General features: G+C 53.3%; 4 protein-coding genes across 4 annotated transcripts; 2 read left to right on the forward strand and 2 right to left on the reverse strand.

Moving 5' to 3' along the window:
- Positions 1–1,537: 1,537 nt before the first annotated feature.
- On the forward strand, positions 1,538–4,409 carry HER10_EVM0012641 (WD domain-containing protein). The gene is made up of 5 exons (XM_035482033.1): positions 1,538–2,241; positions 2,295–2,376; positions 2,444–3,335; positions 3,392–3,859; positions 3,914–4,409. Exons 1-5 carry the CDS (start codon positions 2,109–2,111, stop codon positions 4,139–4,141), a joined length of 1,803 nt encoding a protein of 600 aa, XP_035336686.1. The 5' UTR covers positions 1,538–2,108; the 3' UTR covers positions 4,142–4,409.
- Positions 4,410–4,498: 89 nt separating this feature from the next.
- Positions 4,499–5,847, reverse strand: HER10_EVM0010903 (uncharacterized protein; the record flags this gene model as incomplete). The annotated part of the gene is made up of 2 exons (XM_035480348.1): positions 5,065–5,847; positions 4,499–5,003 (listed from the first exon to the last, which is right to left on the reverse strand). Exons 1-2 carry the CDS (start codon positions 5,457–5,459, stop codon positions 4,499–4,501), a joined length of 900 nt encoding a protein of 299 aa, XP_035336515.1. The 5' UTR covers positions 5,460–5,847.
- A 1,764-nt stretch (positions 5,848–7,611) lies between these two features.
- On the forward strand, positions 7,612–11,350 carry HER10_EVM0001641 (transmembrane amino acid transporter). The gene is made up of 7 exons (XM_035471383.1): positions 7,612–8,863; positions 8,987–9,676; positions 9,739–10,151; positions 10,207–10,367; positions 10,422–10,487; positions 10,544–10,938; positions 11,002–11,350. The coding sequence occupies exons 1-7, from the start codon at positions 8,700–8,702 to the stop codon at positions 11,153–11,155; spliced, it is 2,043 nt and encodes a 680-aa protein (XP_035335669.1). The 5' UTR covers positions 7,612–8,699; the 3' UTR covers positions 11,156–11,350.
- Positions 11,351–12,582: 1,232 nt separating this feature from the next.
- HER10_EVM0003312 (uncharacterized protein) lies at positions 12,583–17,292 on the reverse strand. The gene has a single exon (XM_035472993.1). It carries the CDS (start codon positions 15,460–15,462, stop codon positions 13,489–13,491), a length of 1,974 nt encoding a protein of 657 aa, XP_035335828.1. The 5' UTR covers positions 15,463–17,292; the 3' UTR covers positions 12,583–13,488.
- Between the last annotated feature and the right edge of the window lie 5,340 nt (positions 17,293–22,632).

A 22,632-nucleotide genomic window follows, 5' to 3' on the forward strand; every position in this document is an offset into this window, starting at 1 on the left:
CCAACCCTACCGTCACACCTTAGCCACCTGCTTGCCTGCCCGCACTTACCACCCCCCCCTTCTGGCGGCTATCGCCCATAACAGTTGCATGCAGGCGAACCCCCATTTCCGCACAACATCTCTTGTCTTGATGTCACAGCAATTCAAGAGCGTGCCGGTAACAAATATACTCGCTGTAGTACGTGGCTATGAATGGACGTGTTTTTTTGTTGGTTGCCGCCAGGGTTGTGACATCCGTCCGCAGCGGCGTACGTGCGAATGAACAACACTTGTAGTCCGAAAGTTTTGGGGCCGCGAGCTTGCACGGAGCTCTGCCGATGTTTGGGAAAACGGTCGAGCGGGTTTTCTTTGCCGGACAGAATCTGCTTCGTACTCCCGTCACGATCCAAGTTGTTTCTTCACTAGTGGAACAGAGCAAAGTGTCCGATGCCCATGCTAGAAAGCGACGCTTCCGGTTCTGGAACCGACCAGCTAGATATATCAAGCCTGTCATCCGTGGTGTTTAGTAAATATTACGATATATTGACGTCCAGAACTAACATGATGATTCTGTTCGTCCTGCTCAATCACACGAGGCTTGACTTCTGGCCAGATCACCGTAGTTGCCTCTGGCGATGCTGTGGATTCTTAGCTGTAGCTGGAATCAGGCTTCATCAGTAACGTAGGCAATCGCATGGTACGCCAGGTAGGTAAGCAAGAAATTCACAAAGCGCGAAATTGACCGAATGTACCTTACGGAGTAGCAGGATCTTCTATGGATATAACATCAGTGTAAGCATCTGCTAGCCAATGGAAACAGAGGCAGGAAACACCACACCAAAATTGCGAAATGAACCAACTCGGGGATTTATATCAAGTCGTTGCTTACCTACCAGGTTGGGCGATGCAGGTAACCAGTCAAGATGGCGGGAGCAACATCGAGGCTGGTGAGAACGGGACCTGAAGGTTTGCGAGACTGAGGTAGGTACGCACGAGGTACAGAGAGCGGGCTGCACCTGCACCCCACCGCCCCACTAGTAACACGCCCCCGCTCCGCGAGCTAGCGTCAACACTAAGGTCCCCCTGCCCTACTGAACCGATTCAGTCGCCGCCGCCTACCTAGGTACCCACGTACCATATCCCAAGCCTGGGCAGATTGAAACCACCCACACCCGCTGGGAGCAAGCGACACATGGAAAGGGACCCACCTTTGAAGCCAGCTCACCAGAAAATAAAAAGATACAAAAAACATAGAAACGCACAGACCTGGGCTCCATCTCTGTAGCGATGTCCCGGTCGATACCTGACGCTACATGACTGTCGCCCGTAATGCCTGCTCCATACCCGTCAACGCTCGCTTGCGGTCCCCTAGTGCCGTACCGCTGCATCTTGAGCATGTATCGCGACTGACCCAGCTACCTCCCGGTCGTCTACCTTAGCTTGGCGTGCACCTGGATCCAGGGGGGGCGGCACAGAGCAGTTCACCTCTGATGGGGCACCCACCTTTGGATCAAATCCCCAGGCGGCTCCCATCCGTCTTCTTTTTTCGCCTGTGCACCTTACACCTTGCACCGTCTCCTCTCGTTCCACTCGCCAGCCTCTTCTGGACGGGTCTCTTTCTCTCCTTCCACCTGCCTTGCCTAACCCGAACTTTTCTTCCCCTTCCTCTCTTTTCCCCCATCTCCGCCGTGACAGACTCGACACGCGCGTCGCGCACATAACATCATCAATCGCGAGCACAACGCCTTTCCATCTCATCATCCCCTTACGCCAATCGAATCCCATCCGCGTCGCGCAGCACCCATCTGCGTTTTCCTGACTGGACGGCTCTGCCGCTGTCAACGCAACCACCATAGACCTTACCCAAGGCAAATCGCGCCTTGTGCCTCAGTGCATCCAGTCGATTGAAGGGGGGCCCATAGCCGCAACAGCTAAATTTTCCGAGCCACGACAACCTCAAAACCAAACCCGACGCATCTTTTCCGTCATCGACACTCGAATAGCAGCTTCTTACGGTTATATTTTCCCTGATCAACACCACCACTTCATCTCCATCAACACCACGTACCCCACCGGCGCGAATTGTTTGGTTCCGACCTTGAATACTCCTGTCGACTCCAACCGCAACCATGTCCATGTATCCGCATCGCGCCATGGGCGCGGTGCCCCCTAATAACTCGGCCCGGCTCAATGAGCTCCTCGACCAAATCAGATCCGAGTTCGACACCCAGATGCGCCAGACGGAGGGTTATGAACACCAGAGTAAGACAATTGCGCTTGACACCTATCGTCAGTTACGCTAATTGAATGTCCAGTCCAGGCTCAAGTTCAGGAGATGCAGCTTGTTAGGGAAAAGGTGTACGCCATGGAGCAAGCGCAAATGAACCTCAAGCAAAAGTATGTCGATGTCAATGATTGCGAGCCGAGTCCCTTCACAAGAAGCTAACAGCGAGCGTTTGAATAGGTACGAAGAGGAAATTGCCATGCTCCGCCGCCAGCTTGAGGGAGCTCGTGGAAACGCGCCTCCTAGCATCGGCGGTCCTCCTCCTCACGCGGGCCCGTCGCAACAGCCCCCCTCCATCACCCCCGGCACCGGTCTCTTCAACGGTATCATGACCGGTGGTGGCCAGGGCCAGCTGGCCCCTCCTCCGCCCCCTCCTCCCCCTCAGGACCAGCAAATGGGCCCGCAGCATCAGATGGCCCAGGGACCTCCGGGTCTGCCTGTCCCGCCTCCGCCGCCGCCTCAGTCGCAGCAGCCTTTCCAGCAGTACCCCCCGGGCCCCGGTGGGCCCGTATCTAACGGGCTCGGCTCCCAGCCCCCCCAGACCACCGCATCGCCGGGTCCGGGCAGACGTGGAATTGGAAGACCACCTGCAGCTGTCGGTCCGGCTACGCCCCAGATCAACACTCCCATTCCTTTCCCGGGCGCCACCCAGTCGCCTCAAGTCAGCCATCCTACTCCCGATCACGCGCGGATGGGGGGCCCCCACGCTCCGCCGGTGGGAAACGCCCTTGGCGATCTTGACCCTGATCGCCTGCCGCCTCACTCAAAGAAATCGGGTCACGACTGGTTCGTCATCTTTAACCAACATGTGCCTCGCATGTTGGATGTCGATCTTGTCCACACTCTCGCACACGAGAGTGTAGTCTGCTGCGTGCGCTTCAGCCACGACGGCAAGTACGTAGCCACCGGCTGCAACCGCTCCGCTCAGATTTACGATGTTCAGTCTGGCGAGAAGCTCTGTGTCCTTCAGGACGACACTGTGGATATCACTGGTGATCTGTACATCCGCAGCGTTTGCTTCAGTCCCGACGGCAAGTACCTCGCTACCGGTGCTGAGGACAAGTTGATTAGAGTAAGTTTGACCGAAAAGGCATTTTGGTATGGGCTCAGCTGACTCTTCTTTCTTAGGTTTGGGACATTCAGTCCAGAACGATTCGCAACACCTTCTCCGGCCACGAGCAAGATATCTACTCTCTCGACTTTGCCCGCGATGGTCGCACGATTGCCTCTGGTAGTGGAGATAGAACCGTCCGTCTCTGGGACATCGAGCAGGGCACCAACACTCTCACCCTGACTATTGAGGACGGTGTCACAACTGTTGCCATTTCTCCCGACACCAAGTACGTTGCCGCTGGTTCCCTCGACAAGAGCGTCCGCGTTTGGGACATCCACCAGGGATACCTGCTCGAGCGTCTTGAAGGCCCCGATGGCCACAAGGACAGCGTCTACAGTGTTGCCTTCTCTCCTAATGGCAGAGACCTCGTCAGTGGCAGTTTGGATAAGACGATCAAGATGTGGGAGCTCAGCACCCCTCGCGGCTTGCCCAATCCCGGACCCAAGGGGGGCCGTTGCGTCAAGACTTTCGAGGGTCACAGGGTAAGAGATTTGTATACCTGCAAAATCCATGAACCGATTCGCTAATGTACTTAGGACTTCGTTCTCTCTGTCGCGCTTACCCCCGATGCCGCTTGGGTCATGTCTGGTTCCAAGGACCGTGGAGTGCAGTTCTGGGACCCCCGCACTGGCGCTACGCAGTTGATGCTTCAGGGCCACAAGAACTCAGTCATTTCAGTTGCTCCTAGCCCAACGGGCGGCTACTTCGCCACCGGCTCTGGTGATATGCGGGCGCGTATCTGGTCTTACCGAAGCGTCCAGTAGAGAAATGTCGCTCGGCCATGGACCGGATACCTGTACGTGGGAAATTGATGTTTCTCGGCGAAGGCTTGTTTAGTGGCCAGAGATGTATACCAAACAGCGGGTGTCGAAGAGAAGAGGTTGAGTTGCTCTGTTACTAGGGAGGGTTTCGTTTGCGGTGGAACAGGTTGTCCCTGTCTATGTCTTGGAATATCCTCAAAGAGAGACGCACAGGCCGGTAGGGGGCGTACAGGCAGGGACACGTCGGAATCTCGTAGCAAATAGCCGTCGCTAATGAAAGATTTGAAGCTTTACATGACTCTTGTCTCCATGTGATGTCTTGTTTGGTGTTGTTGGGGAATCTTTATTATGTGGGTGTCTCTATATGAGGGAACTGAATAAATCGGAAAAGTCATCCGTCTTTTTTACCTTTTTCTTCTTCTTTACTGGCTTTTGCTCCTTTGCTGGCTTGCTAGATTTAGTCTCCAGAGGAGGCACATTCGCCAACTTTCGCTTCTTTTGAGGGATGGCGGGTGATGCTTCATCGATATTCCGTGATGATGATGGGTGCTGATCTGAAGGTTTCGCAGCAAGCTTGAGTTGGTCCCGAGAGATGGCCACTCCGAGACCCTTTGAATCGGATTGTTGCCGTGGCTGCTGCTGGTGATGCCTCTCATCTGCCACGGCGGCTGCAGCAGCACTTTGGGTTGCTGAAGATGATGAAGAGGTAGTAGTGACATTGCCTGCTGGTGTGGCCTTTTCCCGAGGAGCAGGAGCAGGAGTAGGAGCCAGGAGAGTGACGGCTGAGTTGATGCGTGCTAGGAGACCTAGGAGGACCAGGCCTAGGGCGGCGTGTTGCTTGTCTGCTGCTAGTTGTGTGAAGGCTCTGTAGTCCTCGGGTCAATATCGGTAATAGGTATATCAATGAAGGAAATGTAGAAACTCACGAGAAGGACGAGGGAATGGTGGATTCTAGCAGCATCTGCACCCTAGCAGCGACATCTTCGTCTAGCGCATTCTGACGACGTTCAGCGCTGCTGGTGGGGTTGCCCCCAGCAGCTGTGGCAGACTTTTTCGAGGAGGACGAAGAGGACTTTGACTTGAAGCTGAGGGCGCGGCGGTGACGGGCCTGTGCCTCGAGGGCGTCGTGCAGGCGGCGGACGGCGCGGCGGAGGAGGTCAAAGGCGGCCCACCAGCGGGCTACGCGGTGCTGGTTCTTGTTGCGGTGGTTGAAGCTGTCGAGGATGGCGAGGACGGGGACGAGTGTTGCGATTGGGGTTGTTTCTTCGCTGGGTGTTGTTTGCGCTGCTGTTGCGGCGGTTGTGGTTGAGGTTGTCTTCATGTCATGAGATTTGCTTTTTTCGTTTTCTCCTTTGGCGCGCTAGTGATGTATGATTCTCTGAGAAAAATGGAGTAGCTAAAGCGAATTGATTGTCTAGAGTGCGAGGCGTGGAAGGCTGCTGTCAGACGTGATGCTCGCGAATCTGAAAGTTTGATACTACAGGTACTCTTGGCTGTGGTTGGTAAGGTGAGAGTGCAAGTGGTGTGCGAAATATGACAGAGGGACCGTGCACATTCAAAAAAAGAAGCAACGACGGACCAGATGTTGATCGATTTGGTTCGGATCGGAGGGTGGTTAGCCTCAAGTAACGTACCTAACGAAGGTTAATTGCACACTTTCTAGGGAACAGTATGTACCGATCATTATGAGGTTTCAAATTTGCACTTCGCGCTTTTCTCTATGCTTCATTGGATTATTCTATCGTCCTCTTCAGAGAGGGGCACACAGACAGAGGAGGCTTGAGGCGCATGCTACGTGGGACAGGACCAGCGGCCGGCGCTGATGAGAGTCAGTCAACGTACGCTACCGCGTGTACTAACCCCTAAAGACATCTATCCTGTAACGTAGGGCAAGGTCTCGAGCAACGGGGATCTCGTGGAATAGAGTGGGAGAACAAAGAAAAGGCAACAGAGTCTGTGCATTGCCAATTCGTCCGAGGCCCGGGGGAGTGTAACACGATCTGGCTAGAGCTGTGTCTTTTGCGGATAAGACTGGTCATGAGATGCTCGAAAATTGCGAGGATTCTTCGGGTGACGCGGAAAGCTGAGGGCATGTGAATTGAGGCTCGAGCATCTGGGGTACTGCGGTAGTGTAAAAAATTGAGAGGCTCGGCGGCAGATGATTACTTGCAAGGATTCTTGTTTTTGACTTTTGGGAAAAGTCTAGGTTGCGAAGTCGATTATATGGCACCGTACTAAACTAGCTACTTGGCGGGGTGGTGATGGCATCATTTGCATCTGAACCTCCATGCATGAACCTGTCTCAGGAAGGCATTTGGATGACATGTCATGTGGTCCTTTTTGGGGGAAGAGTATGCAAATAGCGGTGAGTAACAAGGTAAGGTAAGATGAGATAGGATGCGGAGAGATCTGGGCGGGGGACTCGGGCGGTTATCTTGAAGGGACGGATGGAATCTATCAATATCCGAGGCCTTCAGCCCGGCGGCCGCTGAATATCGAGTGAGAGTTACCTTATAATTATGGATGCGATAGTTGGAATAGGAATTGCCCAACCTCCTTAGCTAAGAAAATGCCCGTCAGCCGTTTGATAATGAGACTCCACAATCGTCCCGTAAGTAGGCAAAACATGTGGAGGCAAGGAATAAAAAGAAAGAAACAGGATAGACAATGGCAGATGATGTCGAAAGACTTGCAGGACGACATTACGTACTGCAGACGTCCGTCACCTATTACCTAGTACCTTAGTCAGTACCGTGATACCGTGGGACGGTACGGTTAAAAGAGAGGCGCAGAGATGGAAGAGAAGCAGGCTGGCCGGCGCAGCAACCCGGGAGGGTCGAGGGGTTGTGCTAGGTGATACCTAGTGGAGAGGGCGGAGCCAGGGTTAGTTCAAGTTTGAAAGTTTGCAGGTTCTGGCCGCTGCAAAGGCCCTGCAACAGGCCCTGCCACTTGCAGGCGACGTGCAGCAGGAGCGTCGTTCCATTCTCTGCCATTGTCCAACCAGAGACGCCGACGCGATAAGCCGACCAACTTTTGACGATGCAGACGGCGTCATGAAAATCAAAGGTTGTGACGTCCAGCTGACTTTGCTTTACTTTGTCCTGTGAAAACCCCTCTGTCGCCCGTGTCTCTCCTGCGTTTCCCTGTTGGTAATTTGGCAGTTGTCAGTTGATGCCTCAATGTCACTTCCGCTTCTCGGCAGAGGTACCCCTCTCGATCCTCTCCTTCTGCTCCCGCATCGAGCCATCTCTCGACTGCTATTCGTCGTCGTAGTCTCGGGTTGCCTTCTCGGATTCCGTTAATGCATGTCATGACATATCTGCAGATATGGCCGGCGATAGCCAGCCCGCCCCCCAGGACCCCATCCTACCCAACCTTACCTAAGAATTAGATAGTGATCTGTGTCAGTGCGTTCAATTCCAAGATGCAAAAGTCATGGCTACACTCGCTACTTACCTACCTCGGAGAAGGCAGTTGGGCACCTTGGGGGCGTTAACGGTTTAGTTGTCCCTCTTCATCTGAACCTTTTGAAAGGTAAGAGGGAGTGGAAAGAGGCAAAAGAAGCATTGACTTTTTCTGACTTGAGGATCGCGGTGGTCCTTCTCATGTACCTTACCTTACCTGAGTAGGTACTCGATTGAGAAGTTGAGAAGGAGGGTTCCTTCCTTGGCTTTCCAACATTTACATACAGGCCAACTTTACCTTCGTCCTCCTTCCAATCTTTTCTCCAGCTTTCCTCCCGCCAAACTCCTTCCTTACTCGTGACCCACGGCAAACTACCTACCTTACCTTAGTATACATACGGCCACGCAAATAGGGTACCGAGCATACTAACACCCATTCATTCGACTCTTGGGTCTTCTTGTCTTGAACAACCCAGGTTCAAAGTTCTTCCTAACGCCACGACGTAACAATCACTGCCACCAACCGCTGTTATCTCTGTCGTTCCGCCCTCCTATCCACTTGGACGTGGAGACTGGAGCCAGACAGGATAGAAAAAACCCAGTCGGACCTCAGCAGACACTCGCGACAAGACCCAACCTACGCTTCCGACAACCCACTTGCACTAGCAACCCATCTCATCTCCCGCAACGACTCCACTTGGGGCCGGCCTTAGTAGGGGTGCCTTGGTTTTGCTTTGCAGCCTTTGCTTGCTTTGGGCTTGGGGTGCGTAAGAGGAATAAGGCACATTTGCCTTTTATCGATACACGGTCTTTTCGACCTGCTACTACCTTACACTACTAAATCCCGTACGTACTCAGTAAGGTGCCGCGCTCACGCCGTGTGCGACTACTCCGTCCCGACCAGGTTTATATACCACCTCCAAGGCTCAAAACGCCCGCGCGAGCAATAGCCCAGTCGCGACCGTCTACCCTGCCCAAAGAGTCGACTACAGATTTTTCTTTCTTCCCTCTCCCTCCTCTTCTCTCTCTCTCTCTCTCTCTCTTCCTCTGTTCCTGTCGCGACCGTTCTGCATTCGATTCGTCGTTGTAGAAAAAGAACGCCGTGGGCACGACTTTAACCAACCTTTGTTGTTGCTGGAATCCACGAGCTTTTCCCCATGCCCTCGAGAAACCCGTCCACCTGGGACGAATACGAACGGGGCGCCTCCCCCCAGCGCTCCGTGAGTATCGACTCCAATGCCGTAGCTGAGGACCAGTCGCTCCTGGGAGAAGATGACGACGGTGACTACGGCAGCAGTTCTCACGGACTTCGTCGCAGAAGGTTGTTATTCCTGACCCGAGCTGAGTAGCAGATTATTGACGTCAGCTTGCTGCCGTCGTCTCTGTTGCTGCAACTCTGCGCACGACACACTCAGTTCACCCCGCTAATCAACCCCTCCTACAGATCTTCAGTAACGCGGCACCTTGCCGCCATCACAGATATCGGCGGCGTCAACAGTATCCGCTCCTTCACCCGCAGTTGGGCGCGTGCCGCAGGCTTTGCCGAAGTCATTCCCCAACGGCCGTCCTTTGTTTTCGCGCCTGACCAGGTCCCGATTGCCTCGTCGTCCACCGATGGCCTCGATTACTCTCGCAGCCATGTCGAGTCCGGTTCCCACCCGAGGACCTCACTGCTGAGGCAGCACCTCGAGGCCACCCCCGAGACGGCACCGAGCGCATCGTATCAGAATGGTTCTTCCGCTTCTGGCGCAGACGACAGCGCTGTGCAGACCGATTTCCGCGACCGCGAGCGCAAGGCAGTCGAGGCGGAGCTGTCTGGAGCTTTCCGTGGTTCTAGCTTTGGGAGTGGTCGCCGACCGTCACAGTCCATCTTCGCGGTCCCGCCTCACCTGGCGACCCCGCCCCTGGTTGGAAGTTTCAGCTCGTACAGGACGTATGGAACGATTGCAGATGTCGATGAGCCATCAATGGCCCAGGCCGGTGAGCTCTGGCGCCAACAGCAAGAGGCAGGGGGCAATGTGCCTGATGGAGAGAACATGCCCATTCTCGTGAAGGAGGTCGAACAAGACGGAAAGATTATCCTGACTGTGGAGGGACAGTCCACGCTACCCCAGACCATCTTCAACTCGATCAAGTGAGTGGTGCCCCTTTTTTGGCGCGCAGTGGAAGACAAGACAATTCTAACCTACGGCGCAGCGTCCTAATCGGCGTTGGTCTGTTGAGTTTACCTATGGGCATCAAGTACGCCGGTTGGATTTGCGGCATGATCGTCTTGGCAGGCTCTGCGGCGGTGACAGCGTACACGGCCAGGCTTCTGGCAAAGTGCATGGATCTCGACGCCAGTTTGATTACATTCTCCGACCTGGCCTACATCTCTTACGGTCGTAACGCGCGTATTGCCACCAGTATTCTCTTCACCCTCGAATTGCTGGCTGCCTGCGTCGCCTTGATCGTCCTGTTTGCCGATTCTTTGACGCTCTTGTTCCCGGGTTTCCTGAGCGTCAACATGTGGAAGCTCTTGTGTTCGATTATCATGATCCCCCTCAACTTCCTCCCGCTGCGCCTCCTGAGTTTTACCAGCGTTATTGGTATTGTGTGTTGTTTCAGCAGTAAGTTACCTTTCTCTCTCCACGCCAAGCTCTGATTGCTAATGCATGAGGCCAGTCGTCTTGATTTTGGTGGTTGATGGACTAATCAAGCCCACGACTCCGGGCTCTCTCATCGAGCCGGCCACGACCTACCTGTTCCCTGCGAACTGGGGTACACTGCCCCTGAGTTTTGGCCTGTTGATGAGCCCGTGGGGTGGCCATAGTGTATTCCCCAATGTGAGTATTCGTTTGTCTAGGTGAGCAAGTGCGGCATATTAACTATTCTTCAAGATTTACAGAGACATGCGCCACCCTCACAAGTACCCGAGGGCCGTCAAGACGGTCTTCACATCTGTCGTCAGTAGCCACAATACGTTTCCCGACCGCTTTGCTCACTGCTGACTTTTGACTAGTACCTCTTGGACGCTTTCACAGCCGTTGTCGGTCTCCTGATGTACGGCGACGGTGTCATGGATGAGATCACGGCCAACATCCTCCAGACGAGCGGCTACCCCCGTGCCCTTAACTTCCTGCTCTGCATCTTCATCGCCATCATTCCCCTGACCAAGATTCCGCTCAACGCTCGACCCATTGTTGCCACGCTGGAAGTTTTGACCGGTATTCACCAGCAAGCTGTTGCCGACAGCTCGGCCATGGTTGGGCGCTCTGCCACCTTTCGCGGTATCATGAAGGTTGTCATCCGTGTCGTCACGGTGTTGGTCTTCCTCGTCATTTCTATACTTTTCCCGGCGTTCGATAGCATCATGGCCTTTATGGGAAGTGCCTTGTGCTTCACGATTTGTGTGCTGTAAGTTTGCCCCTATTCGATCTCTGATGTCGACTGAGAAGACGAATCTGACCATGCCCCCAGTTTACCTTTGGCGTTCTACGTAAAGCTCTTTAGCAAAGAGATCTCCCCCCAGGAGAGACTGCTTTGCTACGTCTTGATGACCATCTCCACGATTCTCTCCGTTGTGGGCACAGTCTGGGCCTTCTTGCCGAAGAGCCTCATTGGTGCAGAGTGAGGGTGGTCAGTCACTGTTTTGGTATAGCTTCTGGCATCAAACGGCGTCCGCATATTGCGATCAATTTGGCTCTCATTGCACGGCGCTGGTGACATCTGATTTTGGGTGCCTGGTGTGGAATAATGCTTGCTTGGCTAGTAAATAGTCGTATATATGATGTGTTGATAGTATGTATTGATGAGCTGCATGTCTGTGGTAGACAACGCCCGTATGGACCACATTCAAGTGATAGCATGATACGCAAAGATGTGCTTTTCTCAGCACAGTCTCTGCGCTTCCGATCGCAGCTATACCCCTTTTCACGACACCGTCGGCACCCGCTGAACTTCATTCCCTTGCCGTTAGCAGTGCACTTCGTCCATCCAGACCGTCCGATCCTCTTCTTATCGATCCAAGGCAGCTGCCGCGACGGGTGCCGGCTCCCGTTCCCAGGCGTCTCGCACACCAACCCCCACGCGGTACACCGCTATCAAAAGGCTCTAATACGGAATTAGCACAAAGAGATATGTGAACGCCAGTATACACTTCTAGAGCGTAGTTATGTACAGAAACTTTTTACGCACTTGCCTGCCTGTAATAGATTGAACGACAAACAACGTTGATGCACGCTCGCGTCGTACTATTAATGGAAGATTCTCACCTCGGAAACACGGTCTTCTCTCCATCAGAGACCGTGGCTGGGCATGTCTTGCACTCACTGCAATACGAGCATTATTGAAAGCGCAGTAGATTAGCAGGATACGAGGCCGTGAACTTGAGCTTGTCTCTACCATTCCCATGGCAGAGCTTTCCAGATCATTAACCAGTCGTTGGTTGCTAAACTGTAAGATGCCGCACTATAAATCCCGTTCATTTCGAGACTCAACGCCCGCGCCAAAACTTACCTACCAGACGGCCTCACAGTTACCATGGAGTGGATACGCTGAGGACGATGGAGTCTTGCCCCTGTATACCTCCCTGCCTGACTTTTGTAGTGTATTTGTTATAGCTGATGAGGAGAAAAAAAGACGCGCCCTCGTGTAAAACCACAGGAGGTACCAAAGCCAATCTCGAGGAAACTTGCGTATTCGATGAGGACTGAAATTGGTATTTGTCCTCTTCATGGATAGCAAAAGGGGCGCTACTTGAAAACTCAAAGGCGTAACAAAGGGCATATCAATACACGAGGCCCAACTTTCGCTGTGACTAGTTTCATTCTTGTTCAGTGATTCTGTGTAAATTGATCTCAAGGTCCCCCCCACCCCAAATAATGAACAGCCACGTACATACACACACGATGGTCCTCTTACTCACCTACATGTACGCATACACGCACTACAATGTCTCGGCCAATGATACCCAGCCTCAGTAACAAGATTCAAAAAAGGCCCCTAGTAAACCTTAGCAACCCCGCATTCCGAGGGTATTTCGTGAGAAGCCTGGAGAGAAACCGTTATGTCATGTTATGTCATGTCGTCTCTATCATGATGCTCAACTGGATAAAGTAGATACGGCATCGAGTCAGTTTCAATGGGCACGATAACTATGCTCCGTATAGCCGAAGAGATCGGCGAAAATAATACATTGCCTCATCGACATCCACAGATACAGAAGGGCCTCATGCTTTAACATGCAAACAGTCACGCATCGCGTTATCAGCTCTCCTCAGACAATCCAGTACCATACAACTGACAAGTATTAACAAAAGGGAAGAGAGGGAAAAGTTAAAGGGAAGGTTAACCAATGCTACGTGTCCAACAGGCAATGGGTGTCGACAGAACACACGGCCATGACCGCCGACCATCGACATCACCAACCCCCTTCTTGCTGGGTTGTCGACGATAGATAGATAGATCTGGGGGGTCCTCAAGACGGTGCTAAGCCAATTCCGGGGTTGCCGATCCTGTGGAGAACGGTGCTTCTCGTCTGTATAGCATCCACGAATACCGTGCCTTGTTATCTATCGACCATAGGGTTGGTGATCACTCATGACTCGAGGCAAGTGAGGGGTAATACGATACGCTACTCAGCCAGCAATTAGAATGGACGGTACTCAGAAAGGTTGGGGGTCAGTTTGCCATTGTCAGAAGATGTCCAAACCTCAAACGGGTAGAATATGTCACAGTGAATGGCAAAGAAGCAATGATATGAGTGGGTAACTTCTGGTATTGTTCATTAATCTGGAGATATCTAATACACAGAAAGCGAGTTGAGTTCCTTCATCCAAACAGGTGTTTTGTCTTGCCAAGTAGAAACTCCACGACAGTCAAGTCGTGGCTACTGCCACAACTGAACAGCCAGGTGGAAGTGGCAATGTCCTGATGGTGATAACCCAACCACAAGAGGTGACTCGACTAGGAATGCGCTTCCTGCCAGCCACCAACCCACTCGACGTCTGCGAGATCGTTGCGCTTCTCCTTGCGCCAATAATTCCAATCTCTGCCCTTATTCCAGGGGCAGTCCTTGACCTTATCCTTCGGTGATTGTTTTTGTGTGATGTGATGTGTGTTGTTGTTGTTGTTGTTGTTGTTGTGATGGTGTCCGCCGTGTTCCCATGACGCGGTAGCGAAAGAGTTGGCCCCAGCCGCATAGGAATTGTAGCCTAGGCCAATCGCTCTTTGTCTAGGAACTTCTGGTGACATGTGGGAATATGAAGATCCCGTGAGACCCCGGCGCCGTTGACCGAGCGCAGCCCACTTATCAACGTTGTCCCGCTTAGGGGGTGATGATTGATATGTGGGCAACATGGGCCTCGCCTTGGGCGGAGATGGTTGTTGGAAGAAGAATCCGTCGGCAGCGAGGTCGCTGTCAATGTCGTTGTGGATCAACTTGTGGCTGTCATGGAAAGAGCGTTGAGGCGTGGTCGCAAGGGGTGTAGCATCCACGGTCTCGCAGTCGTCTTCCTTGTCGTCCGACTTGCCATCCTGGCTCCAGGTCCGCGAGTTGAGATCCTTCAGAGACTGCATCTCTCTCTCACGCTCGGCCTCCTCTTCTTCCTCATCCTCATCCCACATGTCACTCCAGCTCTTGGAAACGGCATCCTTACGCCCGAAGACCAACGACATGGAAGACAAGTTGCTGCGGGGTTTGGCCATGTTGATGGGAAGGGAGCCAGCCATGGGTGAAACCTTGGGAATTGGGCGTGGAGCAGCCTTCATAGGTCGGCCAATGTGAAGGGACTGCATGGAGATGCCGAGGCTAGAGTTGAATGTGGATGAAATCGAAGGAGCCTGAGCAGAGCTGAACCAGTCCGAATTCTGGGTTTCACCAGACTTGGAGAAGAGGTCCTCGTCGGGAATGGCGCTGAGCTGGCGGATCGGCTGAGGAGGGCTGGCATGCAGGGCCTTGGCCCAGGGGAATGCACCCTGATCGACCTGAGGGCTCTGGATGGAAGGAGTGCGGAGGGGTTCGCGGTTGGCGCTCGCCATGACATGACGCTCGGCGGAGCAGAAGTCATCATCATCCTCCTCGGAGGTGGTGAAACTGATGACACGCTGGAGAGCAGAACGGGCACCGACAAGTGATCTCTTCTTAGGATCCAAGCTCATGCACTGAACGATGACCTCATAGGTATCCAGAGACATGGAGGGGAAGACGTCGAAAAGGGATTGCTTGTCTCTGGAAAAGTCCAAGAAAAGCGGATCCGCCTCGGTCGGAGTGGTGAAGGGGTTCCGCGAGAAAAGGATGTTGAGGAGGCAGATGCCAATGGCCCAGATGTCGGCTTGGGCAGGAGAATAGCCGGCACCCGCAGAGTCGTATTGCTCGGGGGACATGTAACGGTCGCTGCCAACGGTGTTCTCCAATGTCCAGTTCTCGGTCGTAGCGAGGCCAAAGTCGCCGAGCTTCATGTCACCAGACTGGGTGAGAAAGATGTTCTCCGGCTTGATGTCTCGGTGGAAGATGCCCTTGGAGTGGATGTAGTCGACGGCATCCACGAGCTGCAGCATGAACTGTCGGACATGCTCCGTCTCGAGAGGGCCGTGGCCCTTGCGGATGGCTTCGTACAAATCACCCTGAGGGCAGAACTCCAGAACCAAGTAGAGGTGAGCATCGGTTTCGAAGGTGTCGAGAAGGTTGACAATGTTGGGGTGGGATCCAAGACGGCTGTGGAGAACAAGCTCCTCGGATTTCTCGTCAATGGCGAAGTCGAAACCATACTCATCAGCAGCTTCCTTCTTAGTCAAGCATTTGATGGCAACGGTCTCGCTGGTCCTGGTGTCCTTGGCCATGAAGACCATGCCAAAGGAACCATGGTTGAGAGGAGAGATGGTCTCATATCGACCACCGAGGAGCACACCATTCTGAAAGTTGTCTCTCAAGCATGCCATATCGAAACTGGAAAAAGAAGCTTTGGAGCACGGGGTATCGAATTGAGAAACAACGATGTAGCGGCGAGGGTGATGTTACAGCTTTAAAGCAAGCTTTTCGAGGTTTCGTCGTTGCAGAGGAAGGTGAATTCGAGTGGTTGCTGGATCGAGAAGGATGGATGTGAACAGCGTAGAATTCGTGTCGGTTGTTGTTGTTGGTGGTGTAGATCGAGAAGGAGGTGGAGTTTGGTTGTTACCAAGAATATACAGGGTTGAAAGAACAAATCTAACAGGAAACAAGACGAATTTCTAACTCCTTTTCGTTGACTTATCAGAGGCTCATTGAGGGTATTTTTTTGCTGGAGACGGACATATGAAAGCGAGAGTCTGTTGTTGTTGGTTGATTGGTCGTTATGGGGTTGGACGATTTGGTCCGGAAAAGACAAAGAAGTATCGTTATGAGGACATTGAAATAGAGCAAGCTTGCTGGAAAAAGTGTAGAGAGTGGCGCCCGAAGGTCGAAGAAGGGGTTCGCGAGGTCAACGTTGAATAGCTGATTCGCAGGAGAAATGAAGGCGTCGATTCCTAACTAGAGGATTCAGACCGTTTCGAGATGGCACCCAACCGCGAATGAGGTTGATTGTTGGTTTGCTGGCTCTAGTAGGCACGAAGGCCAGTTGACGTGATAGTCGATGGCCGGAGGTAGATGTCGTTGAAAGTGTGAATAGCAACGGCTTGCAAGCAAGCTAACTACCGGGATCGGCGAAGAGTAGTGGCTACGGAAGCATTCGAGCGTTGACGAGTGTGTGACAACGAATCGACAGACGAGGATCGTTGGTGGGTGTCGGTCGATGGGAGGTAGTAGCTCTTATCTCGATGGATGGTTGAGGGAGATGTCGTTGCTGAAAGCGTGGACGGATGTTGAGTGACAATGGCGAGGGCCAAAGTGAGTCAAAGGACACGAGGTGTGAGTCAATGTTCAATGACAGCAAATTGCCGAGGCTGGTGGAGTTTGTACAGAAATCGTGGTTCCTGAGGCCTCTCTTATCCTATCTCTGTCGATGGGTTGACTGATTGATATACTCTTCAACTCGATGGCAGAGCGTGATAGGAGATTGCGTGATTGCTTGCAAGTATGACTCGCGGGTGGGCACGCGGGAGCTGGCGTTGCGAGTATCGGTGGATTTGTTGATGGGCGGGTAGATGATAAGGAGGTCGGAGCGAAAAGGGTGGTAAAGGGAGGAGGTTGAGGCGGGGGAGAGGAGGCTAACAAGCAAGGAGAGGAAGAGAGGCCGTTGACGACGATGATTGAAGGATGGTAGAGTAGAGGAAACAAACAAGAGAAGGGGCGAGGATGATGAAGGGGGAGTATTAGAGTAAAGTAGGTAAGTGCAGGCAGAGGCAGAGAGGACGGTACGGTAAGGTAGGTTGGACGAAGCAAATGGGTGGGTAGGCTGGTGCAGGACAGGGAATACAAGGCGAGAGGAAGAGAGGTGTGGAAGTGATCGAAGAGAGAGAGTGTGTGAGCGACAGACGGCCAAAGAAGAAGATGGAGGTGAATGGACGAGGATGGATTGGCTTGGATAAGACGGGATGAGAGAGAGAGACAGAGCGACAGAGCGACAAGAGAGCGAGGAACCCCAGGAGCGAGATAGGCAGACCGGGGGTGGAAAGGCGAGCGCGTGAGTACGTACCGGGGACTGCGTATTGCGACAGCTCCGGGACGGTGAGGTGCAAGTACACTTACGGCGATACGTACCGACAAGACGGGGGCCCTCGATGGAACTGAGAGAACTGGGACGGAACGAAAGTCTACGGTAAGGTACCTTGCCTCACGCAGTCAGTAGCGGCACACAACTAAGTACCTAGTCTTACTGCGTGGTCAGGGAGCTACCTAGGTACCTGGATAGGTTCCTTACCTTACCTGAGCAATGCTGAGCATGCTGAGGTAGCATCCTTGGGAAAGGGTGACGGACGGTCGAGAAAGCGGTGGGGGAAGAGTACGTATCTTGTGCACTCACGGGGCTGGCACCTGGCACAGGTACTGGGCAGTCTGGGACAAGTCGACAGGAAGCATGGCGCGCTACGTGGAATGATGGGTGGAGGGGAGTGGGACGACTGGGACGACCGGAACGCACGCTTGACCAACTTGCAGACAGCATTCAAAGCAGGATTGCCTGTCTCTCACATCTCTCTCCAATCCCCAGCACCAGACAACTGTCTCCTGCATATTATCCGTATGTATACCTTAGTAGCTACCCAGTAATAGCATGCACCACCCTATGCTATCCTGATCCTCCTGCAGGACACGACTGGGCTTTCTTTCTTTCTCGCTGGGCTGGCAACCAGACGCGATGCAACGCAACCCAGCCATGCCTGAAAAGACTCCAGTCAGCCAGACCGACAGACCGACACTTCGATTGCTCGCTCCCGTCTGTTCAGATCTCAGCCCTCCTTTTGGCTCTGTTGCTTTCCCCAGACACACGACAACCAACCTCAGACATAGACAGCAGTCAGGTGTGTGAACTGTGGAGGGGGGGAGGCAGCTCTCTCGCTTTCTCCATGCCTAGGTACCTATGCAGAGAACAGACGAAAGAGACAGCCAGTGAGTGAAAGACCGGGTCAGCCCAGAAGCCCCACTTGCTGTCTCTGAATGGCCTGTTCTGATGTTTGTGTCTTCTCTCGAGGCGCATGTAGACATTGTACATAGACTACTTTGGCTTCCGTTTACCACTCCGTTAGCCAGCTCCACGCTTGGAGGTCCAGACCTCGGACGGTGAGCGTTGAGGGTGTGAAGACTGTGACACTGTGCCGTCAGCGGTGTCACAACGGGTTCACGGTGCCCAGTGTTGGCTGAGTCTGACGCACTGACGAGCCTCGAGGTCAACTTGGAAAGTCAACCATGTGCCTTGGTAAACCTAGTGCAAATAGTTGGTGTGAGCTAGGTACCGAATAGGCTGGCAGCCGTCTACCGAGTGAGGTACCTCATCAGCTTAGCCAAGAGCAGAGGAACACATAAGAGCACGGCTGCATCACTCAGCGTCCAGGCCCAGGTGTACCAGACCAGCTGACTATTGACATAACCCACGGTGGATAATCAACGGGTCCCGGCACGGCGATTCTCGCCCAACTTGTACCCGTCCGCCCCGTCTTGAGAGCCCATTTCATCATCTCTTCGGCCCCGTAGCCTGCTGGAACTGGGAGCTGCCAGCGAGGAAGCAAGAGTCATACTTGTCGGGATCCTCTCCAGAATCCACTGAGAAAAAGGAGAGTGCAAAAAGGTAACTCAGTGCCCGTTCCGGCGAATGGTAGACGGGGCTTTGTGCCGTTACTCATCGTCGGAGCGGACGGTTCAACGAGACCGCCTTGATTGATAAACTTGATTGCTCATAACGGGGTTCACGGCACGAAAACCGTCCGCAGCGACTTCCATTAGCTTCGATGGATGGCGACTTCAGGACGAAAGCAGTGTCCAAGATACGCAATCTCTGGGTAGCTGGTGATACCACTGTGTTGATACGTAAGACGAGAATGCGTTGCCGCGCCGTATGTAGTTGTTGTGTAGATTGGCCGACGCAACCAAGTAGACACGGGGTCGGAGCCGAATAACTTTGCCAATCAACATAAACATCAACACTACGGATGCCGCAACAATAACAACCTGCGAGGAACGCTGGCGCGAGGGGTGCCCGCAAAGCAATTAAACTCGTGCAGCAGCGTAACTATGACGAAGTCCGGTAGCGAGGTACGCCATAGAGGCGACCAGCGGTGCGGGAGATGGCAGGTAATCTCAGTAGCATCAGATGTATCTCGCAAACCCAAGCTCAGGGGGGAAGGGGAGATTGACCGGCGGGACAGTGCGACTGACAAGGGCCTCTCGGGAACTTGGTTCGAGATGTGGGAAGTTTCCTTGAAACAGCAGGCGAACCCCTGCGAAGTGCATGAATCCGCGAATGGCTGGCAGGCTGCTCGACCTGGGGGGAACGTTCGCACGTTCGCAAACTCGCTGGCGATGAAGGTCCAAGGTGTGATGTGCGAAGTGGCTGCAAGGGACCGTCTGGGGTCGAACACTCGAGGTCTCGAACTATCTTCCCCTCTCTGGGTGTTCTAACTTCTCGTTAGCTCTATCGCTGTGTGGCTTCGTACAACATTGATAATTGGAATGGCGAGACCTGAACGACCGTATTGCGTGCGAGTGATGATATGTTGTTACAGGGCATTTCTCTCTTGCAACTTGTCATGGAAGTAGACATGCGAATGAGGTAGACAGTTAGCCTGTCAAGGAGAGACGTACAGTACAATCAAAGTCGATAGATGGCACCGATAAGCCAAGGTATTGCGAATGCCCGGGAGGGAACGTGCTCAAACGTTTATTACTGCATGGTAGATCATCGTTGGACGGTAGACAATAATGAACGGTGATCGTGTAGTGACGGAGTGCTCACCGTCCCGTGGGCGAGAGGCCAGTACCTATGGAGATAGCCCAGACAAGTTTCCGTACTGCCACTCCGTTCAGAGCACCCGTACCAAAAACCAGCGTATTGCATTATGCACTGCCGGTTACGTACCTGACAGCCACCGTACCTAGGCACAGCCAACCAGTACCGACCGTCCTTGGAAAGCGTGGTCCACTTGGATGCGTCGTTAGTCGCCACACCGCCCTGGGGGGTACGTGGTCGGCAAGTATAGCTCACGCAGGGCCTGGGCGAGGACAGCTCCAAGCTCGACATGACTGCCGCGTACTGCGAAACCAGCGGAATGCATGCAGGCTGCCAGCGCCAGGAAAAGCCAAGCCATGGTCCAGGTCATTGTGTGTTTCTTTCTGCCACGGCAGCCGTCGCCAGCCAGTCAAGGCCCATCGACAATCCGGGGTGCCAGGCAAGCCAGGCCTTCCCTTCCCGTTGCGACGGCGCTCCAAATCGTCTGCCGCCTGCAGTATCGACGGACAGAGACAGAGAGTAGGGCGGTCGCAGCGGGAAGCGCGCAACCTTTTTGCCCTTCTTACACAATGAGGGAAGGCGATCGACGGGGTCCAGACGGCCTTAGATCCAAAACTAACAATTCATAGTGCCAGAAGACCATCGCCAGACTCTCATTCGCTCCTGGCGCCAACACAAAGTCTCGCCTGCGAGGTACGGGTACCAGCAGCGCTGGCCAGCCGCCAGAGACTCTGGCCTCATTGAGTCGGGCCTGCATTTGCATCATCGGTTATCCAGTCCGAATACTTTGTACGAATACAACATGGCAAGATGCCGAGAGTGTTCCCTTGGACAGTGAACGCGGTGCCGGAATGAGCCACCGTGTGGATATTGTCCGGGGGGGGGGGGGAGAGGCCCTTTCTCTACATGTTATGTCACGCTCTCAGTGGACTTCCATTGATCGTGAACTTTCATCGTTCTGGTTAGGTAAGGTCGCCTTATCCGTCCCTGGAATTCGGAAGACCCCGTGACTGCTTAGCATCCACGCCACGACCACGGCTATTCCTATTGGGTGTCCATTTACATAAGCTATCCATGCTGATTCGCAGATCTGGATATCTCGACTGAATGGACGTGCCTGTTATGGCTTAGCTTCCAAAGATAGAGTGGCAACGCAACGGGTCCCCCGATTTCCCTCTCTCTCTAGGTACTCGGAAAGAATGTGGGATCCAGTATTCTCGGAAAACGTGGACCTGGATCATGGCTGAAGAATATCGTTATTTGGTCATTTGGTCATTCGGCCGTGGACCGAAATTGGAGTGCATTGCCGCGGTACGGATACAACCTACAGGCCACGTCCACGATCCCCAGGTCCCCAGGTCCCCTGAACAAGAATAGTAGCAGGTTTGCAACTCGTCACGTCAGTCGCCCAGTCCTATGACTCCCGTCCCAACAAAAAAGTCTTGGTGGATATGTCAGAGTAGTCACCTAGTCAGGAGTCAGGACAGTTGTTCAACTCTCATTGCCAGATTGCCCATTGCCATTGCTTGCTCTTGCCTCCTTTTGATTAAAGGCGACTGTGGAGAGTTTGGCGACTTTGGATTTGGGACCGAGAGTTCGAGACTCTTGAGAACGTGCCTATACGGAGCATACCTAGAGGTATTGCTTTGTGCCTGATTGAGAACAAGTATACTGACTGACCGTTTCCCAACGGTGCTCTCAACCCCTCCATTACAGTGTATACCTAGGCACTTATTACTGTCCAGAGACGGTGCCCGGAACCTAGTTCCTTCCTACCTATGGAGTACTACCTACGTAAGGAAAGCTCCTTGACAGCCTCTGTGCCTCTCAAACAGTCAGCACGCCAGCCGACAACGCCAGCTGTTTACCTCGTATAATCTCTCGACTGGATTCCTTGGGGTTCTGTTTCACTTGCTCATTTGCCTTGGTCTCATTGGTCGTATGACACTGCACTCCTTTCGACCTGCAGATGGGACAGAAGTATAATCGCGCCCGCTCGACATCGGTTATCGCGTCGCAGACCTGTTCAAAGCATCCTTACTGTCAATCCCGTCCCGTATCTTGTTCGCACAACCAGTGTTATCTGTTCACTGGCGCTCCTCTGAACGCTCTTATCCATGCTTTGGGGGTAAGGGAAAGAGAAGTGCTCACGGACGGCCACGAGTTCCCCAGAGTTTCCCACGAACTTGGGAGGTCCCCAAGCGCCGCCGGCTCTGTGCCACAAATCCTTCTCCATCGACTTTCCAGAACAAGGAAACGGGCTTTCATGGGTCCTTTCCTAATTGGTGTCTAACCTCCCCTCCTCCATTCGAAGGGGTCCCAATCTCCTTGCTCTCTCTCTCTCCCTCTGTCTCTCTCTCACAAGTTGCAGCTTACCCCAGAGTGACTTATCTCAGATGACCCGTTGGCCGTTGATACGGGTGGGACATTGCTTCTGCGGAGAGCTTTATCTTGCATTATCGTAGATGAGGCAGCTATCTTTCACAGTTTCCTCTTTCCGGTTCACTCTTAGTCTTAGCCGTAAGCAAACGAACCGATCTGCATTCTATGTACAGTTGTCCATTCAGACTGTCCTTGAAATTACAGCTTCGCAACATGGCGACATTGAAACCTTGAACCCACCCAGCCCTTGCTTCGTATCGATAATTTGGCCCAGTCCGAGGTCTGGGGAGGGGCCTAAACGTCAAACCTTCGTCCGATCATTGAACGCTGATGTGACCCCCCAGTGCTCCCCCAAGGCCACCTCACCTCG

The sequence above is a fragment of the Colletotrichum scovillei genome, assembly GCF_011075155.1.
Source record: "Colletotrichum scovillei strain TJNH1 chromosome Unknown Contig00003, whole genome shotgun sequence".
Classification (NCBI taxonomy): Eukaryota; Fungi; Ascomycota; class Sordariomycetes; order Glomerellales; family Glomerellaceae; genus Colletotrichum; species Colletotrichum scovillei.

Bases quoted from the DNA above. Each gene is read 5' to 3' on its own strand.
- HER10_EVM0012641 (XM_035482033.1), top strand. From the start codon at position 2,109: ATGTCCATGTATCCGCATCGCGCCATGGGCGCGGTGCCCCCTAATAAC. The intron at 2,242-2,294 runs GTAAGACAATTG...TTGAATGTCCAG, and splicing joins GGAGGGTTATGAACACCAGA to TCCAGGCTCAAGTTCAGGAG. The intron at 3,336-3,391 runs GTAAGTTTGACC...CTTCTTTCTTAG, and splicing joins CTGAGGACAAGTTGATTAGA to GTTTGGGACATTCAGTCCAG.
- HER10_EVM0001641 (XM_035471383.1), top strand. From the start codon at position 8,700: ATGCCCTCGAGAAACCCGTCCACCTGGGACGAATACGAACGGGGCGCC. The intron at 8,864-8,986 runs GTTGTTATTCCT...CCCCTCCTACAG, and splicing joins CACGGACTTCGTCGCAGAAG to ATCTTCAGTAACGCGGCACC. The intron at 10,368-10,421 runs GTGAGTATTCGT...CTATTCTTCAAG, and splicing joins GCCATAGTGTATTCCCCAAT to ATTTACAGAGACATGCGCCA.
- HER10_EVM0003312 (XM_035472993.1), bottom strand. From the start codon at position 15,462: ATGGCATGCTTGAGAGACAACTTTCAGAATGGTGTGCTCCTCGGTGGT.